This window comes from Artibeus jamaicensis, unplaced genomic scaffold (assembly GCF_021234435.1).
Source record: "Artibeus jamaicensis isolate MK-2021 breed Jamaican fruit bat unplaced genomic scaffold, CSHL_Jam_final contig_426, whole genome shotgun sequence".
NCBI lineage: Eukaryota > Metazoa > Chordata > Mammalia > Chiroptera > Phyllostomidae > Artibeus > Artibeus jamaicensis.
The window spans coordinates 6,120,491-6,134,501 of record NW_026521826.1 but is presented as its reverse complement, the minus strand read 5'-3'; the positions used below and the strand labels follow the sequence as shown (position 1 = coordinate 6,134,501).

Here is a 14,011-nt window from a genome sequence, read left to right as displayed (position 1 = left end):
TAATCATAGTGTATCTGGGCATTTCTGACACACAGTTGCCTGTGGATTTCAGTTGATGGACTCAGTCACTTACCCAACTTGGATTTATTGAGAACTTACTATGCGCCAGGCACGAGGCTGGCACTGAGACCCCTGGTGACCCAGATACGGGCTTCTGGCTGCTAGGAGCAGGGCAGGTGGGTAGCAAGAATTTTTTTGAACATCAACTTCTTTATATTTACACTGATGATTTTAAGGTTTATGTTTATGTCTCAGATGTCAGGATTTATTTATGTAATGTGTCAAGGACAGGCCCAAATTCAGACATAATAATACTTGCCTCTGATTAGTGACCCGGGCTGTATCAGACCAGGATAAGACCGACGTACGAGCGCCCCAGTTCAGGGTGATGCTCTCAGTGCTGACTTCTATTTTCGTGTCTTCATTTTGGAAATAAAATCCCAGTTTTCCAAAATAGGTGCTTAGTTTTTTATTCCTGGGCTTCTTGGCACCAATGAGCTGTCCATTGATCAAAATCCCTATAGGAGGAACAAAAAATTTTTTTTCTCTCTTGGGTGCCATTCTTTTTCCATGTGTGGGCACCACAATTTGAATTTATAAAACTGGACATACCATTGCTATTTTGCTTTAGGACTTATATAACACTTCTTCCTTTGTAACTCTCATTATATAACTGTAATTTATTATAGTTTAATTATATTACAAAATATGCTAGTTTATACTGAGAGAGAGTATATTGTTTCCAATGGTTCAAACACTTAGGAATATATTTAGAATTTTTTCTAACTAATTATAGGAATTTGAAAAACATGGGACTTCTATTATGGTGAGAAAGAAAGAAATCCCAGCCAGTGACAGTGCAGCGGGACAAAGATCTAATCATCTAATTCAAGTGTCATATCTTTTTATTTTTACCTGATTCTGGATCAGAAACAAGGTTGAGGATCTTTCCAGGTTCTGAGTCAATATTGAAACAAATGTTCTTTTGACTTTTTGGTAGGTAAATGATGAAGTGTGGGTCATTTTCAACTGGAAAATATATGAAGAAAATGAAAATAAGAACATCATAAAAGGGAAGAAGATTTTGAAAAGTATTTTATTCCTAAACATCTTTAATTTCACAAGAACAAATATTTCCTGTGCTTCTGCTATCTGCTAGGCACTGTTCTCAGCACTGGGAGCCCAGTGGTCCATACCCATTGCCCCTTTCTCACACAGCCTCCATCAGAGCTTTAAGTTACTTTACAAGTGTGGTTGATACTTATTTGGTAGCTATCACATACCGTATTTTTTGGACTATAAGACGCAATCCGCCCCCAATTTGGGAGGAAAATGGAGGTGCATCTTATAGTCAGAATGTAGTTTACCTGGCTTGCTGTGGGGGCGGGTGGAGTGGGGTCCCAGGTTATTAAATATTTTACCACATTTTTTCTTCAAAAAATTTTTTTCTATTTTCCTTTGTAACTCTCATTATATAACTGTAAAACCTAGGTGTGCCTTATGGTCCACCTTATGGTCCGGTGCATCTTATAGTCCTAAAAATACAGTATGCACTAGGCTAGAGATAAAAATGAATAAGGCGCAAGGAATAAAACGTACATACTCACTACACATGTATACATATATACTACATATGTGTAAATCTATACAGTGAGAATATAGATAAAAAGGCATGTATTTTATTAAGTAGGCATACACAGTGCATAAAAATAAAGAAGACATAATATAATTAGTTGGCATACAGATTAATCTATTCCAAGGGCAATAAAAGATTAATCTGCTCCCATGAAATTACTGAATACTCTTTTGTTACTGGACACCATTATTCTGGTTGAACTTGTTTGTTTGTTCAACCATTCAACAAATATTTAGTGAGGAAAAAAAAAACTATGTGCAAAACACTAAATTAGGTCATGTTCACTGTAGCTATAGATAAGTCATGGCCTTCAAGAAAGTACCAATTTAATGAGAGTGACAAAGTTTCTCTCCTTGACCAAACTCCACTCAGGCTCCCCTGAACTTCTCAACTAAACCTCAGTTTCCAGACTTCTGTGCTGGACTCTGCACTGTTCTATTTTAGCAAAAGTACTGCTAAACCAGTTTCACCAGAAACCCCTCCCTCCACGTCTGACCACCCTCTCTCTCTGATCAGATCCTCGTCCCCACCACCCACCAGCTGATGTCTGATCCTACCACCCTGCCTCCAGCAAGAATCCTGTTAGGAGTGTTTAGCCTGGACCCCCTGCCCCTGGTTGCTTCCTTAGACGTTTCATCCACTGACCCCACCCTGCTCCCGGGCTCTAACGCGCCCGTCTCCCACGCTGCATTTGCACTGGAGTGCAGTCTGTCTCCCCTACTGCCAAACCCCACTGCAGCTGCCCCATCCCCACCTATCCCTCCTTGGGTACAATCTTCCTTACCATGCTTTCACAAACGTCGTGAATAATTTTGTTCTTTAACAGTTAGCACGTTATTTTTCCTTCTTTCAAGAAAGCAGACATAACCACTAACATTAACTAAAATAAAGATGATACAATAATAGCCCAGCACAGTGCTCTGAGAATGAAGATGCAGGACGGTTGACTCGACCTGGGCGAGTTGAGAAAGGTCTCATGAAGGATTTGGCTTTTGAACGAAGTCTTAAAGGTAGGAGGGGAAGAAGGGAAGACTAAAACACGGGAAAAAGAGATATTTTATTCTGAGTGGACAGAATGAGGAGTGGCATAGAGGTAGAAAAATTGATGATTTGTTTAGAAAGTAACCTGGTGTGAAGAGAGGATGGGTTCTTGAAGAATATAGAAAAAGATGAGACTAAAATGTGGGTGATGGAGACCATGGAACACCACGCTAAAGAACAGACCTTTCTTCTGTTCAATAACTATGGAAGGATTTTGAGAATAAACGTGGCATAATTTGAACTTCATCTTAGGAAAATGTTGGTTATAATATAAATTAAATATTGGAAAGCAGACATAGGAAGATCATTTAGCAGCTAAAATGGCAGTAACCCAGGCGAGAAATGTTAAATTTAAGAAACTGGGGTGGTGAGTGGGATTGGAGAGGGAGGGAACATTCAGGAGACACCTGGTAAAATCCATAATAGCTGGTGACTAGTAGAGAGGAACAGCTCAGCACTAACAGGCCTCTAGCCTCAATAATTGAAAAGATTGAAGAAGAAGAAGGTTTGAGTTGAAAACCAGCAGCGGTTGTGTTTTCCAGGATAAAATTGGAAGAGTTAGCTGCCATCCATCGACAGGCTAGTGGTCACAAAGCTCCTTGCAAACATTAACTCATTCTCTGAGCAGAGGTCGTGTGACCTGTCCAAGGTCACATCATGGAGTTAGGAAGTGCCAGAGCTGTGGCTCTCATCCAGGCTGCATGTTTAAAGCCCATTCCCCCAACCACTATGATATGCTCATTCATTTTCAAGTATGTGTTCTTAATTTTAGAATCAGGAATAAACTAATCCAGGGCAGGAACAAACCTTGTATTTCTTTGCATACTTCATACCACCAAACTCATGTATGGATTCAATAAATGCTTGTTTAATTGATTTTGTGTTGGAGCTGAGCACTAGAGGGCATCGTTAAAACACAAAACAAAAGATTGCTAACTCCTTAAAAATTTTTTAAAAATAATTTAATTATGCTTTCTTGTCCCTTCTTCTCCAATATGTTCTGAAACATTTTGTTCAAAAAAATGTTTTTGCTCAAGAAAACAATTGTTCTACCATTTTACTTATTCCCAATCTCACCAATCAAACCTTCTTGTAAGCAAAAGAATCAGGGCTGTCTCATTGAGTGGGTACAGGTCTAGGCAACAGAAAAAAACATTGTGTTTAAGTTTGTCCATGCAGCCTAAATTTTGATCACACTGAAAGTACATTGGAGGCTCCCACAACTAACTTCATAGATTTCTAGGGCCTGTGGTCCATGAGCATAAGAGTAGCTTGTGTTTATTGAGCTTCTACTGGGAACCAGGAACCTTATAGCCACCTTGCAGGGGAGGTACAAACATCCCCACTTTATACATGGGCTACCTGTAGGAGATGATTTAGATGAGGTCATGAGAGTGGGGCCCCCATGATTGGATTTAGTGTCTGTATAATAAGGAGCTTGCATTTGGTCTCTCTCTCTCTCCCAAGGTCATGTGAACTCACAGGAAGATGGTGGCCACCTACAAGCCAAAATACTAAAATCTACCTTGATGGCATCTTGATCTTGGACTTCAGCATCCAGAACTATAAAAAATAAATTTCTGTTGTTTTAGCCGCACTTTGACTAACACATGGAGTTACCTTCTTTCAACAGAAGGCAATGCTTCCTAGTCAGCCAGTTTGCCAGAACATAGTGATTTTATTGATGTATAGTGCTGCTCAGATTATGATCTGCTGCAGACCCGGGGTGTGGAAGCCGTGTTGCAGTTCTCTCACCTGTCGTCACATGCCGAGGAGGAGGAGTGGACTCAAGCACCGCAGCTCCTGCCACAGGCAATGGGATCCTGGGCGTCGGTGAAGGGTTGGCCCAAGATGGGAGTGAGGTTGGAGGAACCTTGCTGCCATAATACAGAGCACCTAGGGAGAAAAACCCATATCTTTTAGCTTCCAGGTAAGTTGCTTATGATTCCAAGATTTATGCAGGCTCCAGAGGTTCTCAGCCAAGGTTTTCTCCTATTATTTTTATTCCTGAGTTCTCTGTTATCATGCTGTGGGCTTGCTGTAAGGCTCTCCTCAGAGTCTGGGACCTGAGCTGGGGTCTGCAGCAGGTGGGGCTGCTCCGCAGAGCTGGGGAAGGGCCTCATGCCTTCAGCACAGGCCGCAGAGATAATGTCCAGTCCAGCCACTGGAGAATCCTGAATTATGGTTGGCACCTACCTGATGCATGTCCATTTACCCATCAAAAAGCAATCTGAGCAGTTTAGTTTCCCAAAGAGATTCCTGTACTGGTTACAAATAGTTAGTTCATTTGGCTTTCTGATATCCAGTCAGTTTCCCTGTCTTTGAGAAGCAAATGTCAGTTCACCTAGGCATTTTGTTTAGGTGATGCAATGTCACTTAGATATGGCAGTTTACCCAGACAAATTTAGATGTCCCAATCTAATGTAACTGGGAGGCCAGAAGTCAGAGTTCCTTGAATCCTGGACCAGTCTTGTATAGCTGACATCTCACTTGGACAAAATTGAAACATCAGAAAACATTCTCTTTGCAGGGATGTCAAACTCATTTTCACTGGGGGCCACATCAGCTTCTCTGTTGCCTTAAAAGTGCTGAATGTAATTTTAGGACTGTATTAATGAAACCACTCCTTAACTAGGGGCAAGGAGCTCTATATTTGACAGCCTTTCTGAGTTTGTTTCTATGTAGTAGGTAGAGCTGCTATGACTCCCTGTCTTGGTAGCGTGGCCTAACATGGTAGGTGTCCTATAGGGTGCAGTGGCACAGCCTCTCCTATCACCCAAGTTGGGTACTTGAGGTGCAACGTTTGTGTGGGCTGAGTAGTTGTTGAGCCTTGGCCTACAAGGCTGTGTTGAGGGTTGTTGACCCTCCTTTTGTTGTTGAGCCTTGGTTGCTGTTGGCAGGCCAATGGGAGGGGCTTACCCAGGCTAGCTGGCTGCAAGAATTGGCTGTGAACACTGACCACCAGCCTCTTCCCTCTGTAGGGGATCAGCTATGCAGGGGTGGGGTGGTGGTGCTCTAATGTGGTCTGTAGCTGTCCGCTGGGTGTGCTGGCCCTGGGGTTTTCTCGGTGGTGCAGGCCAAGGTCAGCTCCACATGTGTTTTGCCTATGGAACCCTACGTGAGTTATAAAGCAATCTGAGTTGGCTGCTACTTGTGCTGAGCTTGGAGATTCCCAGGTGAAGCCGAACTGTGAAACTAGGCTAGCTGCTGTTAATGCTAGGCCTGGGGCCACGTAGCAAGATGTACAAGGGCTGGGGGCTTAGTAAGGCCAGCTATTGCTTGTTTGATAGGATTTAGGAAGTTGTGAAGCATGAGCAAAGACCAGCCATTCATATGGAAAAGCAGCTTTGGTGGGGCTGTATGTTGGGCAGAGCAGAGTCTCTGGGGATCTCTAAGGCAGGTCAAACAGTGTTAACCAGGTTGATGGCAGTCTCAGATATGGCACCAGCTTGCTGGCTTTGTGGAGGAAAGTTTAGAAAGGGGACAGTGGCCTCTATTCACCTTGATGCCAGACACGTCAGTTCCTCCCTGTATACCACTGGTGCCTTTCAAGTTGCTACCCTGGTGCTGGAGCTCAGAGGGAGTAGGTTTAAGTAGGTGAGTCTGTGTGTGGGTTCTTTAGGATGAAGTGCTTGGGGCTCGAGCAGTTTCTTCCATTGACTTAATCCCTGCTGGTTTTTGTAGCCAGAAGTTATGGGGACTTATCTTCCTGGCACTGGAGCTCTGGTCTGGGGGACCTTGTGTGGGGCTGGAACTCCTTGCTCCTGAGATATGCCTTCCAAATGTTTATCCACCACAAGTGAGTGTGGGACTAGCCCATTTCCCATCTGCCCATCATCTCCAACCCCTGCCCCCCCCCAAAAAAAACCAGTCTGGATGGATGTGGTTTCTTTAATTTCATAGTTGTCAGACTTCCATTCAACCTGATACCTGTTGGTTCTGAGCGATGGGTGTTCTATATTTTAGTTGTCATTCTGATGTGGTTGTGCAAAGAGGTGAGCCATATCTGCCTACACCGCCATCTTTCATCATAGTTTTAATAAAACTCAATCCAAAAGAAAACTTTGAACACTCAGAATCTTATGGCACAAGAAACTGAAAAAATTAAATTTGTATACATATTTTTCTTGTGGAGAAGGATGATTAATAAAAGACTTTCAAGCCTAAAATATATTACATTAGAATATGATTCTGCCAGAAAAGTGAAATGAAAATATAGTTCATGTGGAAGTCCAACAACCAAGGATTTAAAGAAGCCACATTCATTCAGACTGGTAGGAGGGGTGGAGACGCAGAGAGAGGTGGAAAGGCCCGGAGAGGCACAGAGCAGTGGGAGTGGCATGGAGCTGTGGGGGTGGTGCAGAGGGGCAGAGGAACAAAGGGGGGGGCGGTCCCACATTCACATGTGGTAGGTATAAATTGAGGGGGATGCCTCTGGAGTGAGGAATCTCAGTCTCAAACCAGACCACCCAGCAGCCCAGAGTTCCAGCACCAGGATGATAAATCCCCATAACCTCTAGCTATAAAAACCAGTGGGGGTTTGATTGGCAGAAGAAACTGCCAGATTATCAGGAGACTGTTTTTAAAGGGCCCACATGCACTTAGGACTTACACAGACCACCCCCTCTGGGATTCAGCACCAGGGAAATAGCTGGAAGGGCATAAGTGGCATACAAGGTGGAAATAGGGTGGGTACTGGGGGACATTTTCTTCCCAGGGAAACCTCCAAAAGTCGAGTACCATCTTTGTCCCTCTCTGGGCCTTCCCCCCACACAGAGCCACAAAGCAGTGACACGAGTTGTCCTACCCTGGCGATCACCTAAGGCTCCTCCCCACACAATTTGTAGGTCTGCTTTTCCACAATAGGCCATGCTACTAAGACAGGGAGTCAAAGCAGCTCTTCTTTACACACAGAAGCAAACACAAGGAGACTAACAAGTTGAGGAGACAAAGAAATATGGCCCATTTGAAAGAACAGAACAAAACTCCAGGAAAAGAATTAAACAAAACAGAGATTACCAACCTATCAGATGCAAAGTTCAAAATACTGGTGATTAGGATGCTCAAAGAACTCACTGAGTAAGGCAATGGCATAAAAAGACCCAGGCAGAAATGAAAGTTACACTAAGTGAAATAAAGAAACATCTACAGGAAACTCCCGACAGTAGAGGGGATGAAACTGAGTGTCAAATTAACAACTGGGAGCATAAAGAAGAAAAAAAGCATTCAGTCAGAACAGCAAGAAGAAAAAAAATGCAAAAAAAAAAACAAGAATAAAATAAGAAGGCTCTGGGACATCTCCAAATGTACCAACATCCAAATCATAGGGGTGCCAGAAGAAGAAATGGAAGAGCAAGAAGTTGAAAACTTGTTTGAAAAAATAATGAAAAAAAAAACTTCCCTAATTTGGTGAAGGAAATAGACATACAAGTCCTGGAAGCACAGAGAGCCCCAAACAAATAGGACCCAAAGAGAATCACACCAAGTCACATCATAATTAAAATGGCAAAGGTTAAAGATAAAGAGACAATCTTAAAAGCAGCAAGAGAAAATCACAGAGTTACCTACAAAGGAGTTCGCATAAGGCTGTCAGCTGGTTTCTCAAAAGAAACTTTGCAGGCTAAAAGGGACTGGTAAGGAGTATTCAAAGTGGTGAAAGGCAGGCCTACAACCTAGATTGCTCTACCCAGTAAAGCTATCATTTAGTATCAAATGGCAGATAAAGTGCTTCCCAGACAAGGAAACACTTGGAGTTCATCATTACCAAGCAATTATTTTATGAAATATTAAAGGGACTTATTTAAGAAACTGAAGATTAAAGCTATGAACATTAAAATGGCAATAAATTCTCAACTATCAACAACTGAAACTAAAAAAACAAACCAAGCAAATAAGCAGAACAGGAGCAGATTCATAGATGTGGACATCACTTGGAAGGTTATCAGCTGGGAAGGGGAAAAGGGAAAATGGGGAAAAAGGTACAGGGATTAAGAAGCACAATTGGTAGGTAGAAAGTAGAGAGAGGGATGTTAAGAACAGTATGGGGAATGTGAAGCCAAGGAATTTATTTGCACGACTCATGGGCATGAATTAAGAGGGGGAATGCTGGAGGGAATGCGGGTACCACGTGGAGTGGGGCAAAGGGGGAAATATCAGGATAATTGTAATAGTGGATCAATAAAATATATTTTAAAAAATTAAAAAATTTTTAAAAGAACAATATGAAATTTCTTGTAATGCAAATAGAATTTGTTCATATATATATTTTAATGGATGATAGTAAGTGCCAAATCTGGTGTTCAGTTTCATTGGACACACTTAAAGGAGTTATATCACAGTTTCATTTTAAAACCAGACATTAAGTTCATTGCAAGTACTTAAAAAAGATGAAAAAAATGTTAATGTTGATTTTTTTAAATGCATGAAGGGGTATACAAGTTATCAAAATTCCTCTGGAAAACATGTGAGGGAACCTGTTCAAAGATCATGGCAAGAAACTGTCCTTAAAGTAATTTGACAGGAAGAGCTCTGCGGACAGAGGCTGGGGAGCTAGAGGCGGACGGGAGTGGGAGAGGGGCAGAGGCCTGAAGGGCCCGACTCAGCCAGCCTGCGGAAGCTGGGTCCTTGGCTCTCCACCGGACCCAGACACCGACCTGAGCAGCAAGTAGGGTCCTGCGGGGGGGAGTCGGCCAGCATGTGCTCGTTCCCAGCCGCGTTCTCAATCACCATGGCAGTGAGCGGGGTCACTATGTGATGTTCCAGGGACATCTGCAGGATCGTTTTTGTAATTTTCTTTTTCTCAGCAGCTGTAGTAGCCAGGCTTCTGCATTGGAGAAACAGAGACATTACAGAGCTTCACTTTATTTAAGGCTGGGTTAAAGGCCCACAATCCCCACTTCCAGTGTACAACCAGGACCCTGAGGGCCACAAAGGAAAATCGAATGAACTTAGTGTTTTATCTAGTCATGCAGTCCTAAGAGATTTTTTAATAGACTTGATTTTTTTCGAGCGGTTTTAAGGTCGCAGTAAAATTGAGTGGGAAGTACAGATTTCCCAAATGACCCTTACCCACAAACTCCCCCATTATCAACATTCCCACCATAAGTACATTTGTTACAATTGATGAACCTACACTGACACATCATTATCATGCAAATTCCATCGCTGACATTAGGGTTCACTCTTGAGTTGCACATTCTATGGGTTTGGACAGATGCGTAGTGACATGCGTTCAACAATATAGGGTAATACACAGTAGCTTCATTGCCCTAAACATTTCTGTTCTCCACCCATTCATCTTCCACACCCTCCAACCCCAGCAAACACTGATCTCTTTTTACAGGGATTGTTTTTTAAACAATCAGTATTTAACTTTTGCAGCAATCTGCTATCTGCCTTTAACTGCATTCAATATGCTTCTGTAAGTGTATGACACTTCTGTAAGGGGCACAAGTGCTTCCCGCTTACTTCAAAGCCATGGCTTACGGCCATGTGTCTGCTTATAATCTTATTGACATCATAGATTTTCTCTGAGTAGTTACAGAAATTTTCCTCCAACCTAGTTCAGATGCCTCCATTCCATCTTTCTGAGAATCTGACAGAATAGGTAGAGTGGGCTCAGGAATAGTAATGTTCTTATCCAACACTTGTATGTAACTCCAAAGCAGGTGATCAAAGAACCATCCATTGCTCTAAAAACATAGTTTTTATACTGGAGAGTTTCAATGCAGTTCAGCCGAGAAGCCAGAGATGAAATGGATGACTACGAGAGAGCCCTTCCTGATACCATCATCACATAATCATAGATTTCTCGCTGGATTATAACCCATGCCGTTGCAGACAAAACTAATTGATGGTGACAAATGTCTGAACAGTGATTCCTGCTGGAGGTGGTGGTGGGGGTTGAGTGGGGAGGAGAACAAGGGAACCGTCAGAAATGAAATAAACCTTCCATATCTGGGTCTGGGTGCTGATTACATAGGCGATATATAGAAAATTTCATTTAACTGTATACTTAAAATCAGTGTACTTCACACACTTTGTTTTATGTATGTTCTACCTCAAAACACAATAAAATATGGTGAACTCTGCTTTAGGTATAGTGCTAGGACCCAGTGGAAATTAATAATCCAAACCCCATGACAATTTTCTGCCTTTTTTTGTTCTAAGCTTTTTGTGTATTACCCCAAGTTTTGAAGGCAAATCTTCCAATTTTACAAATTCCTGTGGTGTATGCAGTTCTTACCTCTCAGCTAAAAGTTGGTTGATTGTCAGATAGGCCCATAATTTCTTGGTGAAGTCGGGATCTGCATGCTTGTCTTTTGATAGAAAATCCTCCAAGTCATCCATTTGGGCCAGGGTCTCCAAGACTAAGTCCGTGTTGGCCTGGATGATGCAAGGTTCAGTTCAAAGACCCCAAGAGAGCAGAATTATAGTTAGTTAATTCACATTTTCATATTTACCCATGGTGAGCGAACCAATGTACTATGCAACTTTAAGGAGAAATATTTCAAAGGAATACAAAAGAGGAAGTCAAGGGCATAATTCTGGAGTTTGCAATTGGTCTGGGTTGAAAAAGGTAAGGATTTACACAATAGTTGGGAAGATGGCAGAGACAGTGTCATGCCTTCCCTTTCACTATTGCTTTTATTTAACCAGTACATACATGGTTCTTGAAATGTAGTGTTAGCCTGTTAATACACAAGATGGACTGTATCCAGAGGACCAGTTAGTATTTTTAGAATAAGCAGATAAGCTAAAGTACTTACCGAAGTTGCAGTGATAATACTCTGTAATTGTGCCGATTTTTCAGGGTCAAATTTTCCTGCCACCACAATCTCTGAGCCTTTAAAATAGTTATGGAAACTGTTTTGAGTGACATCTGTTACTGATGTATGGGGATAGTTGAACTGAATGTTCCGGAGCAATGGAGTAGAGACTTGGTTGTAGAATTTCTACAGTTCATAAAAACGAGAACAAAAACAAAAAACAAAGAAAACAAAACCAAAAAAACAGAGAAATCATTATGTTGATACCACTTTATAGGTCTAAAGCATTTTTCTCTGCTTTTCTTCAAATACTTAATAGAAATCTTTTATTCTCACAGGATCTACGTGCAGAGCTATGGAACAAGAAAAATATCTCATAATTATCAGACAAACTGGAACACAGAGAAGATAAAGACTTGTTAAGAATATTACCATTGGCCTAAGAGCCCAGGATTTTTTCCCTATTATGACCAGCATGAGAAACTAATGGGACACTCATAATCTGAAAAGCCAGCTAGGTTGATAGACCCCAAATTAGAACTTATCCCTCCCTGTCCCCAAATTTAAATATGATGCCCATCATTGACATATGGCACCCAGTACTGACAGAGGGTGGGGTGCAGTCTAGTCTTCTCCTACACTTTTTTTCTTGTTTATTTAGTCAAACTAAATAAGAAATTCATATTCTTAATGTTTAAAGAAATTTACATCTTGAGCTGTGTTGCATTACAAAAAGTTAAAATGCAAGACCCAATGTATGTTCAAGGAAAAACATGGCCATGCTGGTCAGGAGGACCAGCTGCTCCGCAGGACTGCAGGGCCACAGTGCTCTGACAGTGGCTCAAAAACTCGTTCAGGGAGCGGGGGAGCTCCACTGCTTTACCACTTCTCTTCTCATGGCTGATGCAGATGTGCACAAGCAGGGTGGAGGGCACAAGAACGCAACAAACTCTTTATTCTTGCAACCAAGTTCAGCTGAAATAATGGCAATTCTCACTTAAATTTGGCCATCGACTTTTAGGTATCAGATAGTGCTGGTTGAATGATTTTTGAGTGAAGACAAAAAAAAAAGAACAAAAAAAATGTTACCTTGAGCTGGAAAGAGGTGTCCTGGTTTCCATAAATCCTTTGAGCAATCCCACGGTTGTCATTAGAGAGTCTCTTTAGAAAATCGTAGTCAACGTCAAATCCTATCCCCAAACTGAACAAGGAGATGTTGTCTTGTATGTTCTGCTTCACGTTTTTCTGAATTTTTGACAGCTTTAGTTCACCTAAAATTGATGGTGGCAGAAAAGAAAGAAGGAGGCAATGTTATAGTCTTTGGAAAATCCATGGAGAGCAGTTTAGCAAAATCTGTCAAAATTAAAAACTCACTCTTTGATCCAGTGACTCAATTACTAGGAATTTTTCTTACAGATGTATTCACACATGTTGAAATGAAGTATGGGCAATAGTACATAGTAACATAATTGGTAACAGCTACATATTAGAAACAAATGTACAGCAATAGGGGGAGACTGGTTAAATTATGGTCCATTCAGTTTGAGAAATACTATACAGTTATTAAAAAGAACAAAGCAACTCTATGTATTTACTTGGAATAACCTCAGAGACACATTTTTAAAGGGGAAAACAATGTAGTAATTGGTATATGTAGAATGTATTTATATATATGCATGCCTATGTGTATGTATATATGTATTCACATATATGTGTGTATGTACATATATATAGTATGCAGACATACATAGAATATCTCTGGAAATATACATAAGAAATTGGTAACAAGTGACTGCCTCTGGGGACAGAAACTGGATAGTTGGGACAGGAGTAAGAAAAAGACTATGTTTCCTTTCCTTCCTTATGATTTTATTCTAAAACTGGATTTTTCAAGTAATCCGATCCAAGGGAGAAAAACCCCACTGAATCTGCAACAAATCCATAACAACTGCCATTCTAGTTTCCCCATTAACAAAATGGTCATTCTCTGTCTTTCTAAACCTTGGGTGCCACAGTCATGCCCGCATCACTGGTTTTCCTCCCATGGAGCTTGTCTGGCCCAGGTTAGCCACAGTCCTCATCCACGTGACTGACAGCAGCACGACCTAGCACTCAATCTTCCTATGCTCATCAGTGTAAAGAGACAAACGAAACAAGTAAACATAATAGTACATGATAGAAGCAGGCAGATGTTGAGCTATTTTGTGGATAAGAAAAATGTTTAACCTAAAGGCTATAGGAGAGACAGTAGATTCTCTGGTTGCAGTGAGGAACTGGGTAGGGCGAGGATAAGTATGGAGGACAATAAAGATACATACATTCTCGAGGAACCTGAACTCCAGAGACACAACTGGAGATCTGGGACCAATGCCCATCACACACACTTTCCTTCCATTCACCACCTCACACACTTTAAGTTGAAGAAATAAATGCACGTCACTAGTATGTACTAGCAATCATCATAGCATATGAATACAGTTAAAATTAAAGTTTCCCCACATTGTAGGTGTGATACCCAGGCATTCAAGGGCATCACTGGAAAAAATATCTGGGCACTGGTTTAAGC

General features: G+C 41.4%; 1 protein-coding gene across 1 annotated transcript in view; it reads right to left on the bottom strand.

Moving 5' to 3' along the window:
* Positions 1-14,011, bottom strand: part of ITIH2 (inter-alpha-trypsin inhibitor heavy chain 2) — a 34,489-nt gene that overhangs the window by 2,660 nt on the left and 17,818 nt on the right. Inside the window, exons 12-18 of the mRNA XM_037150373.2 lie at positions 12,535-12,716; positions 11,446-11,631; positions 10,923-11,062; positions 9,331-9,500; positions 4,433-4,573; positions 916-1,029; positions 320-518 (exon numbers count right to left, since the gene is read on the bottom strand). Coding sequence (XP_037006268.2) covers positions 320-518; positions 916-1,029; positions 4,433-4,573; positions 9,331-9,500; positions 10,923-11,062; positions 11,446-11,631; positions 12,535-12,716 — 1,132 coding nt within the window. The remainder of the gene's footprint in view (positions 1-319; positions 519-915; positions 1,030-4,432; positions 4,574-9,330; positions 9,501-10,922; positions 11,063-11,445; positions 11,632-12,534; positions 12,717-14,011) is intronic.